The sequence below is a fragment of the Aythya fuligula genome, chromosome 3, assembly GCF_009819795.1.
Source record: "Aythya fuligula isolate bAytFul2 chromosome 3, bAytFul2.pri, whole genome shotgun sequence".
Classification (NCBI taxonomy): Eukaryota; Metazoa; Chordata; class Aves; order Anseriformes; family Anatidae; genus Aythya; species Aythya fuligula.
Genome location: NC_045561.1, coordinates 20399136 through 20423865, shown reverse-complemented (window position 1 = coordinate 20423865; position 24730 = coordinate 20399136). Strand labels below are relative to the sequence as shown.

General features: G+C 38.7%; 1 protein-coding gene across 1 annotated transcript; it reads right to left on the bottom strand.

Annotated features, from left to right (window-relative positions):
• Nucleotides 1-2268: 2268 nt before the first annotated feature.
• On the bottom strand, nucleotides 2269-23319 carry RRP15 (ribosomal RNA processing 15 homolog). Its single transcript, XM_032185798.1, has 5 exons — nucleotides 23268-23319; nucleotides 20770-21044; nucleotides 18914-19011; nucleotides 17850-18048; nucleotides 2269-2996 (listed from the first exon to the last, which is right to left on the bottom strand). The coding sequence occupies exons 1-5, from the start codon at nucleotides 23311-23313 to the stop codon at nucleotides 2844-2846; spliced, it is 771 nt and encodes a 256-aa protein (XP_032041689.1). The 5' UTR covers nucleotides 23314-23319; the 3' UTR covers nucleotides 2269-2843.
• Nucleotides 23320-24730: the final 1411 nt, after the last annotated feature.

The window sequence follows — 24730 nt, the reverse complement described above, 5'->3', positions numbered from 1 at the left end:
ATGGTCCATTTTTCCATAGACCAAATCATGTTTTCCTTGCTGAGAAACTAGACGGGAAGAGGACAGGCATGGGAAGAGCTGACCCTATGCCTTCTCTTATTAAACAAAACCTTGTTACTTGCATGCAATCCATACAATATTAAACTCTACATACTCTGGAGTTGGCCTGAAGCCTAACAAAACTGGAACCACCCCATCCTTATTGGCTTTATATAGATAGGTACAGAAATATACAAAGTTAAGATGATTCATGCTCTCTGGAATGAAGGGCAGCAGCACAGCTTTGCTTAAGCAGAGATATTCATGGGAGCAGGCAAAATAGACTGAGAACTCTTGACGGGAAAAACTGCTAAATATTGTTCTTTTTAGCTGTTGAAAAGGAAGAATATTACTGAAAAAGCTGGTAGGGAGGCAGGTGGGCCAGCTGATTCTACAAATGAGAGGAAACTGGAAGATGTCTGGGCCAAGCAAGGTTTAGCTCTTCATTTGCTGGTCAATTAAAACTGAACTTGTGAAATAAACCAGTGCCAAATGCCTAAAATTAAAATGCACTGCTTCCATCTGCCACAGGACTCCTTAGTTTATTTCTCTTTTAGAATTAGTTACCCATTGAAGTTATTCTAGGAGCTTCTCTATATATGTCACAATGAAAGGACAAGCCGCACTATCAAATTTATAAAATTATCCCATTGAACAAAAAATCTGAGTAGTATGCCTCTTAAAAGGCAAGAAATGCTTTGATTCTATAGGCAAAATATTTAAGCACTGCTATGCACTTTAAATGGAATGGGAGCTCAAGATGCACACAGTTAAACACCTGAGTATTCTAGAAGTATTTTGAAAGTAGTCTGAAGTTTTCATAATCACCTCAGGATATTGTAGTTTCTAAGAAAAACTAGATTATTTTTCAAGAGTTTGATCTCAGCCAGAGACTGGTGATATAAACCTAGAGACCTACTCTAGATTTAAAGGTGCTGATGTAGTTTTTCCACACAAAGTAACTAAAGTCTGCAGAAAGAAAGCAATGTCAGATTAGACTATTATGCTGTTTTATCGACTCAAGATTCATTGTAGTATATTTTTGTATTGCACTAATGAGATGCCAGCTCTAGCTGAACAGCTATACAGATGTCTAACCTTCAGAAGCTGGGATAACCATATGTCAAACTTCTGTGGTTTTGCCACTTGATATTTTGGGTGTATGCCTTCATTTGTGATAATAAATATCAGGCCACAAACTAATGTCTACTCAGATATCTAATATGTTTAACACTCAAAGCAGCTTGAAAATCTAAACATTTCTGCTGTTAGCTTGAGTTCTCCTCAAAGAATTATGCTACAATATATACCAGATGAATAGGCTAGGGATAACGCAACCACTGCCAGTTGTTAGGATGGGTTTCTCTCTACCATTTTGTATGTATATTTTTTATGCTGTAAAACACACACAGTTCAATCCCTCTGCCTTCCTCAATGCCTTCGTTACAAAACTTAAATACACTGTCTTACCACACATTTCAATGCTGAAGACCAAAAATTCAAGTTGTATCTGTAGACACTATATATTTTTAAATATCAATTCAGAGGACCTAAAACATTCTCTTCACATTGCTATCACATTTCTGCATTTTTTAAGTTAAACTACACAGCATCAGACAGACAATCCAACTAGTGAAGGCAGAAGAATTCAGCCTCAGCTTCTCGTTTAAAACTCCTTAACCACCATGCTATTCCATCTGTACTCACATGATTCTATATATTTGTATTATGTACACTGGTTTCTACACCTCTGCAACCTAACCACCTATTAGGAGAAGCTGCTTAATCAAAGTGAGTAGTGTTATACTGATGTGTGTTTTCCAAAATTTGGTATTGTTAGAATATGCACCTTAAAGGAGGGGCTTTTGTTTGACCCTTGCAGACCTGAGGAATTAGCATTACAGTTGACTAAATCCACAGGATGCATCTTGGAGGTCTGGCTCCCTACTGAAAAAGACCAGAACACTGGAACTGCAAATGAACCAACACTGAATACAATTCTATGCAGTGTTGCTAGAAAAGCCCTTTCTGCCCCCACAAACACAATAGCAATGACTGTCCTTTCCACTCTTACGAGTCTCTTAGGACATACAACTTTAGGCTTGCAGAGAAAAAACATACATGCATATACATGTATGCTTTTATATATATATATATATTTATATATTTATATATATGTGTACATAGACGCACACAAAAAGCCAATCAGTAAGGTCAAGTCCCATTTTACAATTGTGTTTCTAGAGTTGTCTCTAATCAAAGTAATGCTCCAAGACCAGACCATCACATGAACGCTTACTTTTCTTTATTATCTACAAAACCTCTCCTGGCCAAAGTAATAAAGTCTCTATAGGAGTCCGATAACTTTACAAGGTGAAGGCATTTCTGTGTTTATTGTAAGCCATTTCTACTGCGAATTGCTAACAACTTTTCAAAGTGCAACTCTGATTTGCAAATGCAGGCGCACTAATACATCAACTGCTATGACTAATGTATAAACTTTTAATGACCTTGGCAAAATCTATCTTTTATTGGGCAGGTGCCACTATTTTGACTGTACAAAATATTTTGGAAATATGTTGAAAATTATACATGTTTTGGAAAATATTTCAGGATTTCAGTATAGCAAACGTAGCTATATTAAATAAGAGTGTGACATGGAAGAGAAAATGCACGCCAAAGTTGTGCAAGTTTCTTTTCAAGAAAAGAAACATCCTCCAACCATTGTACATTCACAGAATGTTGACTTTTTATCCAAATAAAGAAAAAAGATAAAAAATTATCTTGATAATTTTCAGTTTCATTCAGTCACTGTCATCTTCTTGTTTCAGACCACCTCCTTGTTCAGTATTACTCTCTCCATCACTTTCCTTGTCCCAGTCTTTCATAGATGCTCCCATCATGAAGTCATCTCGCAGTATATTCCATTCTGGCCCCTCTTCAGACTTCACTTGACCCTGTATGAGGGGAGGGTAAGGAAGAGAAGATGAGATGAATGTGAAAGAGGAGCAGGAAAAGATGGAAGCCCTTCAAGCAACCAAAATAACACCTCACACGCCATTTGCACTGACAGACATCCCAAAGGCCAGCTCTTCATGCAAATGGTACAGAAATGACAATCATAAATGACCTGATACTGAAAAAGAAACTTGTTTTAACCAACCAATGAAAGAAATAAGGAAACAAATCAATTATTCATTGTGGATGAAACGGTCAACCCTGGGCATGGCTTCCTTTATTAAAATCTTTCTTGGCAATCAAAATGGATTCATGATATCATTTATTAACCCCCAGGTGCTGCTTCATTAGAACACTTCTTGGCACATTTCTAAAACACAAATATGGATTTAATAAAGGCTTAAAAAAAACAAATTTAATATTAAACATATTCAGTGATACATGAACCAAATCTCCTTTATGTGGATTATTACCTCACTACCTGGGCTTGTCATATGGTGCAAAGCTGCCTCTAAGAAACTGAAAGGTGATCTACAGTCAGCAAGCCAACAACACCTTATTCCAAGTTTCCTACTTCTTCAAAATGGATAAACTGAGTCCATAATACACAGACTGGTGAACAATCAAATGACAGGAGCCTTAGTTTTAGGTTAGCACTGAAAACATTGCTAGGGTGCAGTTCGTCTAAGTGACTGCTCATACTTGGACAGTGCAACAGCTCCATCCTGTGGCAAAAGTTTTAAAGAACAGTATGAAGCAAGTCTGACATTCCTACTGATACTGAAAACTGTTCAATGTCAATGTTCAACTGTTCAATGATTTCAATGGTTTGAGACTCTGTAGCAAAATACTTCTGAGGAACAATACAGCTCAGTGTCCAACATGCAATAAAAAATTACCCTACCAAAGAGGAATCAGGGGAAGTGAAAACAACTTACTTTTGAAAGGTCTTTGAAACACAGGTATACAAGTAACTCACTGTTCTTCCCACTCCCCTCCTCAAAAGGATAGGCCTCAACTGATTCACACTAGTGTAACTGCCACCTCCTGATGCTATATATCAGATTAGAATTGTGTGTTACAGTGCCCTCTGTGGATGTGGTTTTGCTTACTAGATGCAAAACCCATAGTAAACGTATGATCTCTGCAGACATTTGTTCATGCCTCTTTGCAGTGCATCTCTAAACTATGCATACTGTATAGAACCACTGCATCCTTAAGCTAATGCTCACACCATTTCTGAGAGAGAGCAGCATAAAGAATTTAACAGCAAGAGAAATTAGGAATAGAGAGTACAGATCAACATTAACCTAACACTTCACTCCAAAAGAGGCTATTTGAGTGTAAAAAGTCTGCCAAACAAGACATATATTTTTAATAAGTAACCAAAACAAAAATGTTTATAAATGTGACTTGTTCAGCCGTTTTTGAAAGGTTACCTTCACAAAAATAGCATTACAAATCTTAACACCTTCCTTCCCAAATGGAATCTCCCAGGGACCAGTTGGAAAAAAAAAAAAAAAAAAAAGACAAAAGAGAAATACTACAGTACTGCAGCTATTCATCAGGATGCATGCGCCTTTTTTTTTTCTTCCCCATTTTATTTTTTGTCTTCACAGCTGCTCTCATAATGCCTACTCCTAAGGGTAACTCTCCCACCTCTAGCAGCAGTGGAAAAAGCAACAATCCACTTTTTCCCCAGGTGAGTGACTTCTATCTTCTTTCACCTTTGCAGAAATTCACATAAATACAGTATCCAGTAAAGCTTGAAATCACCTCAGGCAGGGTAATCAATTAACTAGAATTAAGAGTTACAGTCTGGGTAGGTCCATATGCAGACCTTAAGATATTCTTGTGGTAATAAAGCATGCTAGTGCCAACTCTGGTATTCTGTTGTTGGACACAAGGAGCTGGAAGCTTTTTTTTTCTTAAAACTGGATTCCAATTGTTCTATATGTCCATCTTTCCAGAGGAGAGAGAAAGGTCAGAATGGTTACAAAAAACACTTAAAAAAAAAAAAATAAATAAATCCCAGACCTTTTAGAAATAATCACTGCTTGAACGTGCCACAGAGTAAAACTTGAAATACCCAAATAGAAAAATCCCATTTTCCTTACAAAATCCAATTTTCTTCTTCCAGTAATAATAAAATCATCAGAGATGCCATTTCTTTTTCCACATGCGCATAACAGACATTATTGTCAGCAATGACAGTGTAAGACTGCTCAGGCTTTGACAAGCCCCATTCTCAAATTCATCACAATCGACTATTCAGCAAGCGAACAACAGGACAAAAGCAGGACCTCAACAAAAAAGGGATGCTGATCCTCCACAGAATTACCCACTATGTAAGGAGACACAAAGGTTTGAATAGAGATTTATACAAGCACTAAGACGACAGACAGAGGTAGCATGTCCATGCCTGAAACATGAAGATTAAATACCTGAAAGCAAATATTTAATCAGTTTTAAGCATGCTCCCAAGTGAAGAAAACACTGTGTTTGGTATCTTCATTCCTAAGTCATTTACTGCTCTGTTCTTCCCGTCACAGCTACCCCAATCTATTCTATCAAAAAAATTCCCAGAGTCTTAAGAAAATATGCAGCAAGACTATCTGTATAATTAACAATTAGTTCAACTGTAATATTGCCTCCCCCATTGTTTTATATAAGAATGTTAATGTACTTGGGCTTTCAATGCCATAATCTAGTTTAATCTAAATAAAGCAAAAGTGATTCTTGGCACTTGGAAAATAAACCAGCTTTCATTCTGTGCTTTGAACTCCCAGTCAGCTGTTCATCCACCTCTCCCACATTCCGGGACATCACTGAAGTTCCCTTTGAACATCCCCACGTGCAAACAAAACAGGCCGTATAAACATAAATGCGTAATGCTACACGAAGCAGTAAGGCAAGGAGTGAACAATTGTTTTTTGTTATCCCTCCCCCCGCCTTTTATACACACTTTTGTATGGGTTTGTTCTTTGCCTGAAGGTGTGATAACTTGTTTCAAAAAGGTCTGAGAGGCAGCAACCAGCAAAATGTCTCAGGAGTCACTGGTACGTGGTGTTATCACTGCAATAAGACAGACCAAAACCCAAAGCTGTGGTTACCATAGTGCAGACGGCCCATTTGCTGGGAAAGCTGGATAGCCCAGTTGAAGAGATCATATAAATACCACAAACACCATCCTGCCTGTTTGATGTGTCACCTAAACTATCACAGCATTAGCTCAAATCTGAGACAAGTACTTCTGTAATGGGGAGGTACTTCCCAAACTAATTCTGGTTTGAAGACATTCTCTAAAATCTGCACCAGGACAAGACGAACAGAAATTCTTAGCTAAGTCCTAGTAAAACTGATCAACAAACAAAGCTTATTTCTGTCATCTAGAACAAGCAGACATCACTTGCAGGATCTGGGCTGTAATCGACTCCTGGATGCCTTTGGAGCAATTTTTCTGTGGTCTTGCAGTGCCAGCAGCAGAAGGGGACTTACCACTACACATCAGCTCCTTCAGTCTGCAAACAAGTGTCTTAAGCCCAAAGCCTGCTTCCTTTGAAAGCATGAGAGAATTAAGTTCACTCTAAGTCACAGGACATTCTCATTTTTAGCTGTTGTCTTACTGAGATAGCACTAGTCTAAAACTGGAGCAGGGAAGTTTTCCAGAGCCTTACTCATAGGCTGATAAAAGTCCTGTAATGCTTATTGGTGACAATATTAAAGTATATGATCTGAAAACAGAGTGCACAGATTAGACTTCACTCTGCTTTCCACTAGCTTGTGGAACTTACATCAGTTTCTGCACCTGCACAACAGCAAAAGTATCTGCATGACTGTGGAGATTCCCTTACGGTCTGAATTCCCCTATTGTCCAGAAGACAATAACTGCGGAATATTAACAAGTTAACATTTTTCAAACATAAGAATTACGATCAGCGCATTGGGCTCCCATGCCTTTGCTCTGTGAACAAGATGAAATGCCAGAGCTTGCAGGGGCATCTCTCTTTACAATCACGTACAATAAATGTTTATTAGTACCTGTCAGGGAAAGAATTTCTAACGTAAATATCTTTAAAGCAACAATTTTAAGCCCTGAGAAAACAATTCTAACATGCCTAATTAATTTGAGCTGCCTCCCCAGGTTACTCTATTTTGCTCAATACAAACATCTAAGAACTCAAAATACAGGGAGGCTTTTGTCAGAACCAAGCAGTTAAAAGTGTAACTGCCAAAATGGATTCTCACACTACGTTTGACAATTATTCTCCCTGCAAATCCTGCATCTTTCTCCAAATGACTGCTGCTATGCTGTTCCTCATCCCCAGGCAAGCAAATTGAAGCCTAACTCAAAAACACGGCAAGTACTGGAGGTGTCTCCATTAAAACAAAACAAAAAAAAACAAAAACAAAACAAAACAAAACAAAAAAAAACCCACACACAAAAGAAGAAACAAACCTTGGAGGGGGAAGATAAAGAACACCAAAAAAAATCATTACCCCTAAATTTATTTTCAGGAATATCCAACCTCACAGGCTAAGAAAAATAAGTATGCTCTCAGCTGCAAGTAAATAAAACTGTAGTTTAAGTATCTGAAAGAGCAATATAAGCAAATTACCAAATTTAATGATTTTTAACAGACAAAACAAACAAACAAACAGAACTTATAGGTTTAAAGTGACAGTCAGAACTGTTGATCAACTTATTTCAGATGCAGTGAGATCTTAACTGTAAGAAAGGTTCCTACATGCATATGGATCCCAAACAGACCAAAAAAAAACCCCACAGATCTGGAAAATGAGACTATATGCTGTGCCTGTTACTGGCCCAAACTTCTAAGCTGAAGTCTCATAGAAACTCACTTTGGCTTTGGAAAGCATTTTTGAGCTTGCAGAGCAAGCAATTCGCACAACAGAAGTCTATTCTGCTGCAGAGTAATGTTTGCTACACAAACATTTATTCCTTAAGGTGAGTGTCATTCAACAACCATTTATACTCTCTCTTAATGAGAAATTAGAGTAACTGAAATAAATTGCCTTTGTATATTTGAAGTGACACTATAATGTGGATACCAAGCATGGTATAGGAGATTTATTCAAACCACACTATGATTTGTATTTGCATTGCTAGTAAACAAATACAAGAGTGATTTTTTTTTCCAGTATGTTTTGAACCTCGGTGTTACTGTTCAAACTTCTCTGCAAGTAAAGCACTGGAATTAGTACTACAAGGCAATGGAAGCACAATACTCATTTTCACTTTGAGCACAGCCAGAAGACCACCCACAGCTTAATGACCTGCATGAGGAATCTCCCCATTCTCACATCCTCCTCTAGGGTTTACTGCAATGAGGGGAGGATGTGTGAAGGAGAAGGAACGCTTTGGGTTGGCATGCAGAGGCTTAATCATGCTCCAACCTTAGAGCAGTCAGAAATGTATTACAGAAATCTAAGAACAAGCAATTATCTGGACTTAAAGAGGAAAATCATTAGCATCATTATTAAATGCATAATTGCAAAAAAGAATCACAGGAGTTTGAAAGAACAGATTTCTTCAACCTCAGCTCATCAGAAACCTCATGAATCACTATTTCTGTCAGAAAAAGCAAAAATATTCAAAAGATTTCAAGTGTAACACAGAGCTCTTCTGCATACAGGAAGCTCTGGAGCTCTTCAGCACTTGCTAGGCTCCCGTTCTCATGGCAGTCATCTCAGAAATCCCTGCACTGCACAACAAATTGTACCACTTGCTGCTGCAAGATTATGCCCGACCATACTACTATTCTTGTATTTTTTAAAGTGTCATGTTTGTTTTTTGTCCTCTTGTAACAAAAACTATTTCATTATCCTCAGCTATTTGCTTTTACCTTTATACCTGCCACGCCCACTTATCAGATTTTATACCACCACCAGGGGAATTACTGCCATACTGGTCACTAGCATACTGGTCACTATCACAGCATTCACCTGTTATTCCTACCTTTTCTCCATGTGTCAGTCTCCATACAGCTTTCATGTTTCATCTACTTAAACAATAGGATCTGTAAAGCAAAGACTGCATAGCACCTAGATCCATAAATTCCTGACAAAGATCCAATGAGTTGTATAGTTGAAAACAGCGTATGATCAAGACTGTTGCATTTAATGCACCACGTTATATTGTAGTTTTGAATACAATAACCAGCTATATAAATTGTTGTCTGATAAGTGACGTACTTGAATCATAAAGCATTTTGTTCATAAGACATCTAAGATGTAAAGTAGCTGCACTGCTTCATTGAGAATCTTCATTCTGACTCAGAAAAGATCATGCTGCTCATCAGTAAGACTAGGTAGGTCTCTGTGCTAGCTAAGCCTGAGCTTCCAGGAACCACAGCCTGCAAAATAATGTTCATTGTGTACCAAAAAATATTGGCTAATTACCAAGACGAAACTTAGATGGACTCCTCCTTACCAACTTCTATTGATATTCCTAAAAAGGAAAATAATGAACCAAGAGTTTTTCTGTTTGGATGTGATTCAAACAAAGGAAGAAAGAACTTTTCCAGATAATTAGTATTTCAACCCAGAAAAAAATCCCACACAACAAGGGATAGAAGAAGCTGGTGTTACATTTTTTAATGTGTATTTGGTGCAGTAATTGAAGACATGACAGAGTTTAAGGATCAGCTCTCTCCCTAAACATTCCCCAGATCCAAAATACCCTTGTTGCAAGGTGCACAGTTTCTGAACCTTTACATTGTACCTAGAAAATATGTAACTACATATGCGCCTGGAAAAAAGTGCCTGGAAAAAAATATCTGTTTAAGACTAAGGCCTTCTATTCAGTATCCCTCAGAAGTCCAGTAATAATGGACTGCAACAACCTATTTCAGACAAGTATTTTCAAGTCACAACAGATCTTTTCATGTTACTCATTTATGAAAGATACTTAGGCACTGTCCCAGATGGGTATCTAAGACCTGCATGCTTTTAATAAAAGTTTGCATTTGCCTGCTAGCATAGTAAGGATACATGAAGGCCAACGGTTGTCTGGAGTGCTTTTGATCCGTTTTTTTTTTTTTTTTTTTTTTTAAGAATAAATTAGCAGCCTGCAGATTTTTTAATAATCAAAACGTGATACCAATTATTTCCTATAGATGATGCTGAAATCATCCACTGTTTTCCATTATGTTTCAGCAAGAGGCATAGCAAAGCAAGTCCCAAAAGGTTATCTCAAATAACGAAGACCATAGTAATAATCAAGTCCTTTACCTCCAGCACTTAAGAAATCATCTCAAAGTACAGCTGATTAGGAAATAGAGCTAATAAAAGGCCTCCTTTTTCTGACTCAGGATTTCCAGTCACATTTGAGTCCTGAAACAAGTATAGCTATCCAAAATCTAGGAGGAAGGAAGAGGAAGAAAAAAAAAATACAACTAGCTTGTGCATATTTTTATTACTAAATATGAAATACTGGAGTTTTTATTACTACTAAGCAGTTTTTTTGGCTAAATGACCCTGCTCTCATTGCCCCTACTTTTATTTAAATGGCTTTTGCAATATAAACTATATGCCTGCAAATCCAAGTTTCTTTGAGTTTACTTTGCTGCAATTTCCCACACACCCTCATGAACAAGCAGCAAATTCATTAACAAACAGACCATACACCCTGATCTACATTTCTGCATAGGCTTTCACAATGACTGCACATCAAGAAGTAATGGAAGAGGCCACAAAGAGAAGAACACCATCCAGGGTTTGGCAACAAAGTCAAAAAAGGTCAGATCTTTCCAAGATGACAGCTTTAGTATTATTTGTAATAGCAGGTTAAAAAATATTATATATATATCTTTCCTATGTTTCCAATGAATTTAAGAAACAGTCATTAAATACTGGCCAGATTATCCAACAGAAAATAAATATATATATATACAAACTGAATTGAGCAACCCTCTATTGGAAGCTGTAAGCAGGTTGACCCATCACTCCCGAACTCTAGAAAGATAAACAGAAGAGTAGGTGTGCACAGAGGTCATTTATAATACACATCTCACATCTGCTAGTTCAACACTTTGCAAATAGGAACATTTTATACCTTAATAAAACTTCAAAGTAAAGCAATCATATTTCAAGATAATTTGCAATAGAAAGTGCTTAGGTGAGGGGAAAAAAACTGGTTCAGAGAGACAAGTCCCACCCAGTATTTGTTACTTTCAGAGAACTTTTTCTATAAACTCTGTGGAACGTTCAGATTTATTTTCTCTAATTACATTACCCTACCTATAAGAGTTATGAACAAAGCCAAAAGTGGACAGCTGCTTTTATAAGGCTTCCAACTTGATTTACCAGATAAAACTGGATATTTTTTTTTAAGTTGTTTTTTCATTAAATCAGGGCTGTGTCCACAGTCATAACTTTGTGAGATCTGCTGAGGTTGGTTTTGAAGTCAAAAACTATCAATTTGGTAGGGGTGCAGGCAGTGGTTAGGAAGTACTTTTTAGCAACAGGGAGCAGCTGTTTAACAGTTACGGCATTTTCCAAATAAAAAGCTGCAAGGATTAAAATTTGGAAAAAGTGATAGGTCCCCAAAAGAATAATGACCTGAAGCATTTTAAGTTTTCTGCCATTGTTGCAGAGAAAAATAAATGCATAAATTAAAAAAAATAATAAATAATGAAAAGATTTCCCCCAGCTCTGACACAATGCACTTTTACAACTTTAGTCAAAAAAAGTCACAGATTACACTGAAGACAACTTTCCTTTAAAAATAATTCTGCAAATCATAGTTTTACACTTCAGTAAGGCAATTCTAATAGGGTTTGACATTTTGGATGTCTGTGCTTTGTATACTTACAGAAAGATCAGAAGATGATGTATACCACAAGCTTGTGGTTATTTTAGACACAGTTTTACTGAAAACCAGCTTGGCAACACTGTCTGGGAAAACAGAACAACACCATAGTCCCCTGTGCATTAATAATCAAATACCAAGGCGAGTTACTCTCGAATATTACAGATGGAGCCATTTCAATATTGCATCACATTTCAATTGTTAGTCCCTGTTTAAATTCACTTAAACCTGCCAAACTTTGACCACATTAGGCTGAAGTTTTCCATTGCAGTCACCTGCCTCAGGCCGTAGGTTTTTGCAACGTTTCAACTAAATCTCCTCAACTCTTTCCAAGGCAAGAGGAACTTAAAACATTTTGTCTACTCTAAGAAGGAAGTATTTCCTACCTGTATTTGCTAATACCTTGTTATGCATTTTCTTGAACTTACAAATCATTTAATGACTATTTTGGAGCCGGTAATGTATTTTGTTATCTCCATGAACACCTTCCCAGGTGTGGCCAAGTTTTAAACACCTGGTGGACCAGCCTTCTCAAACCTGAGGTCACCACCTCAGTTGGTATGACAGGCTTTTAGTAGCCAAATTCTCCTGAAATATCCGTCCCCACTGACCACATGCTATCTGCATCTTTGAAGACCACATGTGAATCACAATGACAAATAGAGAACAGGTCCTCCTGTGCAAGCAGTTGCCAGGGCTGCTTTAGCATTAGGAACCATAGTATAGGAACGTGTGCTTGGCCCTGAAATGAAGAGGGAAAGATCCTGTTGGGAACATGAAACATAAAGAGGATTAAAAAAAAAAAAAAAAAAAAAGAGGAAAAAAAGAGAAAAAAAAGAAGAAGTTGGTGGAAGCAGACTGCACAAATCACAGCTTTTTTTTCCTTCCTGCCTTCTAGTCAAGTACAACAGAAAAAGAAAACAGGCCCTAGGAGATACAAAAGGAGAGCAGAAAGGGAAACCTGAAGGCAAGAACACAGGAAAAATGGTGAACCTAGTGAGATAAAGCCATCACATCAATTTTAACTCTTTTACCTGAAAGTAAACTTGCAGCATTAGATTCTTGACATCTATCAGATACTTATAAAAATACTGGCAAAGACCTATTTCTCTTAACACGGGAATTTAGATGTACGTTGTTAGATAGAAAACTGAACATATTTTCAACACCCAACCCTGCTGATGACCCAAAAATGGTAAGTCAATACATCTTGCAAACAGATTGAAAGTAAAAATGTCAAACAACTTCTAACACTGCAGAATAATCCTTTATCTTAGAGAAGGTAATTAGAATATAGCACAGTGGTGGCAGGCTGTGCTATATTTATCCATAAGGATATACAATAGAATACACTGTATAGGTAGTTCATCAGCAACTCCTGATACTAAAAACAAACTCCAAGCATACAGGAGGTGGCCTTCAAGAAAGTACACACATATGAAAGGCAGATGCAAATGCATGATTTATAACTAAATACGAATTAAAGTTACTGTGAATGTAATGGGAAAACATTAGAACTGGGAGAACAACTTTGCTTTGGCTGCATGTGAACTAAATTAATACTTGGCTGCCCCCTCAAATCTGCTGGAACACAGGCATGCATCCTTACTCCTTTAATTAGTTCTGTGAAGACAGCAGAAGTTTATTACTATGACTGTTGTATGCTACTCTGGAATGTCATTATCACTTAAAACTTTCCTTTTAAGTTTAGAAGAGGTGCTGATGCACCTTACCAAATTCCTCAAAGACGTGGATGCCTTCATCACTACATTTTGGAAATAGAAGCACAAATGACAAGCAAAAAAGTTAAGAGAGCTTCTGGTGCTTCTGCTGAAATCACAGAATGAATAACCTTGCTGTAATTGACATGCTGCAAGGGAGAAGGGCTGAGACTGCTCTGGAAATATTTTGCAATGGTCTTTGCTTTCTTACAATTAAGATTTCAGAATTCTAATTTGCTGCACCAGCAAGCATTCCTGTATAGATTCAAGGGATCTGAAACTTCATTCAACCCTGGAAGCAAAGGTACTTCCCTAATCCAATGATCTTAACTACACCCAGAAAATTGCTAAGGATGCCTAAAGCTAGAAATAGACTTGAAGTCTATTCTAATTCAGTGGAGTCTTAGACTTTAATTGGAGCACTTGGTTGCACGAAAACCAGAGTAGATTACATGTATTAAGATAATCTGCAAATAACAGACACGAGCATTGAAACTGGCATCTCAAAAACTACATACCAAAATATATACTTGAATCTTAGCACAATTCAAAATTTAAATTGGAAAAAATAAACTCCCTATTAATGAAATATTTTCCAGAAAACGGTGCTAAGAGTAGGGCATGTTTTCCCAATAAGGACTCGGTTCAGGCTACAATCTACTATCATACCCTTGCAGACCAACAGTTGCAGTAAGTCCCAGGCCAGGTCAGATGAACAACTTACAGCCTACAGAAGACAAATTAAAATACATGGAGGCTTTAAAAGAATAAAGTATCCTTGACAAAAAATACCACCTATATTAGACATTGTGACATCTCTTTCATGGGCATACCTCTGAAAGGAACTTAACTCTCTAGGAATAGCATAAAAAATCCTTTAACATCACGGTCTACTTCTATATTTGCTCTACAAACATAAAGATGACTTCAGCCTTTATGGCCAGAAAGACAGCTGATATGTATTACTACTATTTAAAAAAACAAGCATAAATAAAGTGTAGATTATTAACATTTATTCATGTTTCTTAAAGGTGGGAAATAGCCAAGATCTAAGCAATAAATACTGAAATGAAAACATGCTCTGTAAAGATTGCATTGAGTGAGAATGGAAAGCCCTTGTATCTGCCGATAAATGCTTCCAAAAAAACCCACACCCAAATAAAAAAAAAAAAAAAACACAACAGTGAGGCTTTTTTTCCCCCCATTATTCATTCTTATCCCACAACACAAAGCTTTCAGATAAGGTAGGAGGAGGGATATTACATGACCTTACCCAGAGGCAAGCATCTTGTACAGTACCTTGGAAAAAAAACAGGGAAAAACATTACACAAGTCAGCTGGCTCAGCAAGGATTAAGAAATACCTTGATAAACAGTTAGTGATATGAAAGGCAAAGTTTTTGGCTCCAGCTCAGAAGAGTAATTACTCCCATCTGGGCACACAAAACCTGAAAAGGGGCTATAGTCTCAAATGGCACGAGAAATTTTTCACAGCCTGACAGTCTTTCACAGCTGCATTGGGTGGGTACACCAAGTCGTGTCTGAGCCAATGGCTAAACGTTTGAGACTATAAACAACAACACTAAGCTCTGGCAGAGGTACAGGTTACCTGTTCTTCCCATGAAGGCATGAAACTGATGGAAAAAGATCATATTTTTAAAAGAATTTGTGCCACAGCAAAATCCGACCACTACAGATGGGCCTTTATAGAGATTTTAATTTCTTTTTCTCATGCATACCTATACTTGAGTAAATAATCAATCACAACAGAGCTTTGTAAAGGATATCTTCAACAATCCCTAACATTTGGAAGGAGCCAAACTCTCAAAACCACGACAACAAATCTATTGCTCAAAAACCACTGTAGAGTAAGAAGGCTAAGTATTTGCCCATTCTCACAAATATAATCAAATCTCCTTTCATAGTACCAGGTGTGGGTAAAGAAAGTTTTGCTTTCACTGGGAAAGCTTTATTCTGCTATTTTTCTTGCTAACTGCTCGTTTTATGTGGGTGGGGTAGTGTTTTTATTGTTCTGGACTGTTTTTTTAATTGATGGCACAAAGCCTGGAGTTCGGGATTGGCATCCCTTCCATTGTTTATGTCAAAATAAATATATTCCCCTCTCTTTTTCAAAACGAAATACACGCCATACTCTTTAATTGCTAGAAACAAAGCAGGCTACTAGAAACCAAAAAACAACCTCCACCACCAGACCAAACAAATGAGCTTTCAGATAGCATAAAAATCTACCAGGTTTGCGCTCTAAGGAATTCACTGTCTCAAAGTCTCATCCCTGCTTACCACTCTTTGAAATACCCTCAAAAGACCAAGAAGCAAAGATACAGCCGTGGAAGCCAGCAGTTTTGCTCAGTCCCAGAATGTCTGTACAATTCTGAGAAGGAGACTAAAGATCAGAATTTGGTTTCAACAACTAAGAATATGGGAGCATAATAAACAGGTAAGATACATTCACAAGAAAAGGCAGATTTCAGATTTAAAAAAAACAAAACAAAAAAAAAACAACCCTCCTTTTCAAACTGTTCTTAAAGACCTTGGTATACTGCTGAATGGAGAGTCACTGAAGGAATGCAACATGGCAGGAGATGGGGAGACAGTCTATCCATGTAGACATAAATATTAAAAAAACACCAACAACAACAACAAATAAATAAACCAACGCAGAAGCATGGTCTTAAGTTCATAATGAAAAACTCCCAAATCTGAAGATTTTGTTCACAGGCTATGTGAAAGTAGCACCTATCCATGCTCAAAACGACACTAGACAGCCAGCACCTAAAGCATTATTTGTCCAGAGCACTTTAATGGAAAAATGCTTGATGCTGCTAAAATAAGACACTGCTTCTATGGTAAAGAAGCATTTGCAATCTGTTTTCATCCCTAGTAATTCGAAAATTGTCCTTCTACAATTTGACACACACAGAAAAAATCCATTTTTTGCTCAGCTGTTGATTCATTGTCAGTCTGCCATGTTTTTGCAGCTGATATATAATTCCCATGACGGTTAAGTTAATAATAATCCTGACCAGTCCTTAATATCAGCAATAGTAGTAGGCACTTCTATTACTCTGACGTTCAGGTGTTCCAGGGAATAAAAAAAACAACACTCCTTTCCTCCCTGCCCCCCATTCCCCCCAAAAACAAAACAAAACAAAACAAAAAAAACACCACACATGCACATATCCCCACCCAAACAAGCAAGCTGGAATTATTTAAGGAGAAATAAAGTGTCAGCACCAACCTAAATTGTTCTCATTATCCAAGAAATTAAAAAAAAACAAAACAAAACAAAAAAAAAACCTTTAATATTACACTTGCATGAAAATTCTATGAACTCTTCATGCCAGGCAGCGTTTCATCATGCTCCCCAAGTGCACACAAACAAAAAACATATGACAAACTGTTGTCTCCCAACTGATTAAAGTATTTCTTTCTGGCACTAAAAAGCATTTAGTTAACTGGTGTAAGTCTGGGCCAAAGAGAAGTATTCCACCCATTACCAAGCACAAAGTTCAAACCTGAATGCAAATGCATGTCAAAAACATGCAGCTTCTGAAATACAAGAGAGTATGTCTGAGCAACTTGTTTTTAACCCTGAGCTACTCGGTGAATTAAAAGAACTGATAGAGTTGGACAAATCCAAATAAACTGTATCCTTCTCAGCCATTTGTAAAAATGTAAGATATCTTAAAACACTTCTTTCCAAAACACTGTATCATCAATAAAGCCCCAACACACAATTTGAAAGAGAAAAGCCTACATATAAGATTTAATGTCTCACTTTCTTCCTGTTGCAGTGTTCACTTGTACAGGAAAGCCACAAAGCTGCTGAGCATAATCATCCTGCACAACTGAGTATGAAATGCCTGAAACTGTGTGTATATCAACCATGGTATATTGACCCACAAAGTCCAATATACCATGTAGACACCATACCTTTAGCAATTTTAAAGAACTCGTAAATATTATTTCCTGAACTCCAAAGGTCTTGACCCAGTAAAACCTTACAGTTTGTTTCACGATGTGCAAAACCCAAGATAAAGTCCATTATTATTATTATTTTTAAAACACAGCTAAAATAAGTAGTTTGAACACAAGGCTTGATGCCCTATCAGGAAAGCTTGCAGTGTTTTGTACCTTGAAGCCCAAAAGCTTCCTTTCGAAATATGCTTAAAAAAAAACACACACTTTGATGACAGCTGTTTTGAAGTGCAGGCACATTAGCAGACAAAAATTACACTAAGTATTTTGTAAGGAGTATTTCATCCAGGTGAAGCCTACCTGTTTACTTTTTGTGCCCTTCCCAGGATTCTGGTTTCCTTTAACACCTTCCATGCCTCTTAAAACATCGATGAAATCTTTCTTTGATACAGATGACAGCAGTTTAGCACGTCGCCTCTCAGAGCTCCCAACTTTCTTCACTTTCTCATCAATGTTTTTTTGGTGAGTCCTGACAGCATTGAATAACTGTACAACACCTCTAAGATGGAAAGCAGGGGAAAGGAGGTGAACAAGACAAAAACAGCTTTTTAACTCAAGTTGCCTTTACCTTCTATCAAAGCAACCAATCAGTGCAGATGCCAGATGGCTTCTAGTTACTAAAAATGGTTACTTAGAACCTCAATTTAAATAAGATGTAACATTTACTACACTACAAGAGGCTTTAAATTCTCTACCTTCCTTCACACTTACTGCTAGGAGCCAGTAATAAAAATTTACAAATAACCATTCAGACCCCAAAGCAAGCATGGCGCATTGCACTGAGATCAATACAAAAGCATTTTTCATCTTCAGAAGCATGCTACTCATCCTACAACCAGCTATTAAATTCCTCAGACAAGATCTTAAGAGCTGCTGAGGCAGAGGAACAAGGCAGAGGAATGAGACCTGTAAGAAGACAAAAACATACAGAGACTACAACAAGGAGCTTGACTAGTTCTGTGGCAGTGAACTACAATAATGCAAAACAGGCAACCGAACCTAGCAGCCATGTATCTGGTGAATCCTCTGCGGAGAAAGAAGAAACAGAATAGTAGACACAACTGTTCTGCATTTTTAAAGCATTTTGCTAATTTAAACAAAATGAAGGGGTCTAGCAAAGCACTTCTGTTAAGCAAACATTACATTCTTGTCTAATTTTTTATGCTTTTGCAAACCTTTTGAAAACTTTTGCTGAACTTGATACTGTACAATGCAGACCTGTACATAAATCACTTGGCTCCTGCTAGTCACTTCTTAAGAGTTCAATCTGATTGGAAACAGATTATCTGCACAGGCCTTTTCTTCTCTTTTTCCTCCCTTTAAGATATACGTGTATTTCAAGAAAGCTTTCAAAATGCTCTTACCTTGTGGCAATTCTCTGAAGATTTCTCTCTCTGTCTCTGTCTTTGACAACATCTGGCTTCACTCGGCACATCATTTCCCACTCCCGCTTTTTATCAAGCTGCATTATAAATATTGTTACATGAAGTGAGTGGCATTGAGCATCCGAGAATGCAGCATACTCTGATACAATATGCAGCAAGAGGAGTTAAAAAATGATAAATTGACGAAGCTCAGTTTGGCTGAGGGTAAGGGGAACTCCAATACAGCACCGGACACCAGGTCTGAGGCAAGTCTCTTGCACTGATGCTTGCACACTGGCTTCTACAGACAAGGAAATGATTCAAAGACAGTTTTCAACTCCAAAACTTCACAAGTTGATCAGAGAGAAACCTATAAATAATAAATTTCTGGGCATGTCAAGACAAGCACGTTGCATTTTGGGCCTTGGGAATTTGACTTCCCCTGCTGCGTTAATCACAATGCAGCTTTTGTGACTGACAGCGGTGCATAGCAAAGACTACAATGAGTAGAACTCAAACACAAAATTGTAACAAGCACCCACTGGAGAAGAACTGCTGTATACAACACTGATTTTTGTCTTTTTTGAGGCTCACTGCTTCCAAATCCCAAACTGATCAACTTTTAAATTATCAGGGGCCATACAATACCAATAGAAGAATGCTATTATTTCCGCAGCTCCTGCACCAAGAGTAAGGTAACATTTTTAAGCCCTTTCAACAATCTAACAGTTCTTAGACCTGGTGATGCTGCATTAAGTCTGTTTCATGCAAAAAGTTTTTCATGGAATTTCAAAGTCCTTATCTTTATGATACCAGGCAGACTATTATGAATTCAACAGTTTATGACCATGTTTTGGCCTTTGATCAAAAGAACTGCCCTAACCTACTTTCCACCAGCAAGAAATTAATAAAAGGCAATCTGCCCTGACGTTTTTCTAAGGGTGAACAGGTCAGTTTAGAGACCTGCAGCCCACCTCTGCTTTACAGTACTGCCACGTGTTTATGGTATGAGAACAGGTATTTAGGACAGTTGGAACTGAGGAGATACCTTCACCAAAGCTCTTTTAAAAAGGCAGGCTGTGGCATAACCACAGCATGTACCAGACTATCAGGTGGACACCGGGATTTCCCAGTAGAACAGAACTGGTAAGATGAGACATTACAACTATTACTATATTTTTTAGCCTGAAGGTGAATCAATTTCATTCTGGAGTTAAAGTTCCACCAAAAAAAGGCAAACAAACAACAACAACATTCACAAAACAAAACAAAACCACTAATTGTCAACAGCTTTGCTTTCTTTATAACAGTTTCAGGACTGTAAGTAATTCAGGGCACAGATGTCATCATAGAAAACTCCTACCATGGAAAATCAAGGGGCACAAACCACTTCACAAGCACGTCATGGATTGCTGCAATCTCAACCATGAGGCCTTGATTTTGGAAGTCACAGCAGAATTTGGATGACCAGAGTTTTCTGTCCTTTCTCCTTCTCACCTTCTATGACAGAGCTAGAACTACTTGCACTCCTAATGCCATCAAAAGGAGTTATACCCCAGATTAATAACAGTAAATAGAAATCTGAGCTTAATGATGCTTCTTTCATCCAACAAAAACATCTCAAGCTGACTGACACCACAATCCTGCTGCCAAAGATCAGCTTGTCCAATCGCTCAGAACGTAAGAAGCCCTAGAGCAGGACTGCCTAGAAAGTCAAGAAATTTAAGCAATTTGAGGTCACAGTGGAGTAGAGATCCCAAAACTGAGAACAGGCTCATAGTGCTCTCCTAAATCCCTGCTTAGGGGATCTTGCCACATCTCCACCTGTACAATGAAATGCTGAGTCTTTTTCTCACCTTCCTCCTCTTCTCCAGCCTCTCTTGTTTATCCTTTTCTCTTTCCTTCTCAAGTTTTTTACTCTTGGCCAAGATAATGGACTTATTTTGTGGTATCTTTTTGTTGAGCACTTTTGCCATGGCATCTGCCCAGCCTGCACCTGGGCCAGGTTTGGAGTTTGTTGCCTCTTCTGCCACATTGTTAAGGGCTGCCGCTTCATCCTCATCATCTCCATCCAAGGCTTCACCTCCTGACGAGTAGCTGTCATCTGGAAGTCCTGAGCTTAACTCAGAACCTAGGGCAGAAAAATTTAAAAGAAAAAGGCATCAATTTCTAGTAAGGGCCCATCGCAGGCTCAGTTTGTTCCATATGCAAATGTTATGAAATTTCAGGGCCATGTACTCCTTGCTTAAGATGCTGCTCTAGCAGGCCTGCATCATCATAATGAACGTATAAGCAAGTACCCAGAGCTTGCTCCTCTCAGGGATGTTTTAACCCAAAGAGGTTAGCTAAGAGGCAAAAGATAGCCCTGGAAATTTATTATTAGATGAAAAAGTATTTTGATGACTAGGTCTGGTAAGTTTTTGGGGAAAAGGATATTTTCCAGTTAAGAAAATATAACTTATACGTGTATATAAACACATGTATGCATGTATATATATGGATGTACATACTTGTATAAAAACTGCAACAGCGACATCTAGTGTTTAAATGAATGTAGACAGATTAAACTGAAGGTAGGGGGTACTTCTTACATGAAAGTAAAGTTTGCTCCCGAAAAGTAACACCATCAGAAACGTGATTGGCACAAAAAACACACAGGGGAGACTGTTTTGTGAAACAGAGAATCAAGGCATTTATCAGGTAGCTCAAAAGTAACCAGAGGCAGCAAGCCTCTGTTCCATTTTCTGTTTCTGCTCTCTTTCTTCATACACAAACAAAATACCTTCAAATTCCAATTTGTTTACCTCATACCCCATCAATACAAAACAAAGTAACTGGAGTTAAAATACCGAGGTCTGGAATCGAGATACAGCAATGAACACAGCAAGAAAAGAAGAGCTACACAAACAAACATGAAGAATCTACTATTTCCCTCGTTAGCCTATTTGGTGGGTCAAATAAGAAAAATAAAGTCCTTAACAGCGAGGACGATTAACTAGAATGAAAGTGGCTGGTTTCTGACCTCTCCCAGTCCCACGTGCAAGGGGACAACTCCCCACCGGTTCTGAGAGACCAGCTAACTGCTCCTCACCTCCAAACACACAGCTGGCTGCCTTTCACCCATCCACCTCTCTCTCACTAGATTAGAAATAATATTTTGAAATCATAATGTCATGTTCCACTGGAACAAAGGCTTTAACTTTGTAAGCATTACTACACCCCTTAAGTTACAAGCAATAACACTACGAGAAAGAATAAGGAGGTGCTGACAAGATCCATTTTCCATAACACTACACAGAGACCACTTTTAATCACATTTATTTTCAATTTTGTTGCTTATTTAAATATAAATATATACTGTGTGGCCAGACTAACTCATTAATTTGCCTTCGACGTGTTTCTTTCTGAAACAGCAAGGTAGCAGCAAAACAGTGCTGTTAACCAGTTTGAGACAGAGTCTCTACAGCCCAGGCACCTTCAGAGAGCTACAAAGGAATTTGGTTATCAGGGAAAGCAGCAAGGTTTTAGGCCTGTACCACAAATACTTACTGAAACTCAGAAATACTAACTGAACTCTTGTTTGTTACCTACGTAGATATGATTTTTCACTACAACCAAGTTGAATGCTTTTTAGTGTTTTCTCTCACCCTGCACAGGATGAATGTTTTCTGCAGCACTCCTTACCATGAAACTTAAATTTTGAAGCAACTAATTTGTCCATCACACTCAGAAACTACTTAAAGCTACTGATGTGTATCTATATCATGATTTCTAAATTAAAAAAGAAAACCACACTGTTGCACATGAAGTAGGTGTACAATCACATTCTGCTTCCTGCACGTAAAACAATGTATCAGGTTCTCAGCCCTAGGCCTTGTCCATGATAGAATATTGCTATCTAGTTTTTAACTCCATCAGAAGTAGTTCTTGGAGCTCCATTCTGAATTGCAGACTCAAGTCTCACAAAGTTTCAGTAAAAAAGCCCTAACTGGGAGGTGCTGTATATATACATACACAGGATCTCTGTACTTTCCTCATCTACGCTTGCTCAGTGATCTATCTGGTCATAGACACATACAAAATATAACAGTCCTCAGAAAGGAGCTCTGGAAGAAGCTCCTGCTCAAGGCTTCCCTTGGGTTCAGTTGTGACCCCCAAACCCAGCAGGGAGCAGACAGCAACCCTCCCATCCCCCGTACTGACAACCACAGCCCATCGCCCCGCGGAGCTCCCCCATCTCTGCGCCCTACAAAACCACGCACCCACACCCCCAGCAGCCCCCAGCAGCCGGCTGCCCCCGGGAGCAAACAGGCTGCGGGGAGCGAGCCCCGGCCCCGCCGCCCTCCCTCAGTACCGCTGTCCGCCTCCGGGCCGCGTGTGGCCGCCACGGCCGCCGCCATCTTCCCCCGCTCTGCTCCCCGCGCCTTCCGTTCCGTGCCGTTCCTCTCTCTGCCGTTCCTGTCCGTGCCGTTCCGCCCCCAAACGTTCCGGAGCTCATCTCTGCTCCTTCACAACCACACAAAACCGATGTCTTATTCTGGGGTTTGGGGTTCCTCTTTCCAGAAATGTGCGTTGCCAGCCCCGTTGTCTGCCCAGCCCTGGCCTTCTTGGTGGACCAGAACATCTGGGCAGCTCTTGAAATCCAGGTGGAGATTGTTAAATTTAGACAAAGCTATGGCAAATTGCATTTCTTTCCCTGATGAGTAGCCACCAAGCAGTGAGCCTTAGCTGCTCTCCTTCTTGCTACATGGCATTTCTTGCATCACGGAAGCATTGCGCTCTTCATTTAGAGATGGGGTCAGGAAAGCCAAGGTACAGCTGGAGCTGAACGTGGCAAGGGATTTAAAAAATAACAAGGGGTTCTACAGATACATAGGCAGGAGGAGACAGGCCAAGGAGAGTGTTGCCCCTCTGACAAATGAGACAGGAGAACTGGCTTCCTCAGACATGGAAAAAACTGAGGTACTCAATAAGTGCTTTGCCTCAGTCTTCAGTGGTGGTCAAATGTCTGTCAGGACCCTGAACCTTGAGGAGAGGGTGAAAGGAGCAGATTTCATCCCAGTATGACAGTGGAACAAGTCCAGGACCGCCTCATGATATTGGATGTGTATAAATCCATGGGACTAGATGGTATACATCCCAGGGTGCTGAGAGAGATGGCTGATGTGGTTGCCAAGCTGCTCTCCGTCATATTTGAAAAATCATGGCTCTTGGGTGAAGTCCCCAGTGACTGGAAAAAGGGAAATATTACTCCCATTTTTAAGAAAGGGAGAAAGGAAGACCCAGGGAACTACAGAGCCTCACTTTTGTGCCTGGGAAGATCATGGAGCAGATCCTCCTGGAAGACATGTCAAGGCACATACGAGATAAAGAGGTGATCTGAGACAGCCAGCACAGCTTCACCAAAGGCAGATCTTGCCAAACCAATTGGTGGCCGTCTATGATGGAGTGACAGCATCAGTGAACAAAGGAAGGGTGATGGATATCATCTACCTGGACTTGAGTGAAGCCTTTGATATGGTCCCTTACCACATTCTTCTCTCTAAATTAGAGAGATATGGATTTGAAGGATGGACTGTTATGTGGATAAAGATGCAAATCTTCTTAGATAACTTACTTAAAAGCACTCCAAGCTAAACAAATGGAAGTTTGTAATCAAGTTACTGTAAGAATTGGATATGCTGGTAGGCACAAGCTCCAGGGTTCCTTGGAGCCCTAAAGGTGCAGTACAAATATCCTAGACATTAAAAGATACATCTATAGTATGACTGTTGCTAATAATATATCTAAGAAGATTTATCCAGAAACCTTGACATC

Bases quoted from the DNA above. Each gene is read 5' to 3' on its own strand.
- RRP15 (XM_032185798.1), bottom strand. From the start codon at position 23,313: ATGGCGGCGGCCGTGGCGGCCACACGCGGCCCGGAGGCGGACAGCG. The intron at 19,012-20,769 runs GTGAGAAAAAGA...TTTATAATGCAG, and splicing joins GGCTGGAGAAGAGGAGGAAG to CTTGATAAAAAGCGGGAGTG. The intron at 2,997-17,849 runs GTAGGCTTCACC...CCCCTCATACAG, and splicing joins AGGGCACAAAAAGTAAACAG to GGTCAAGTGAAGTCTGAAGA.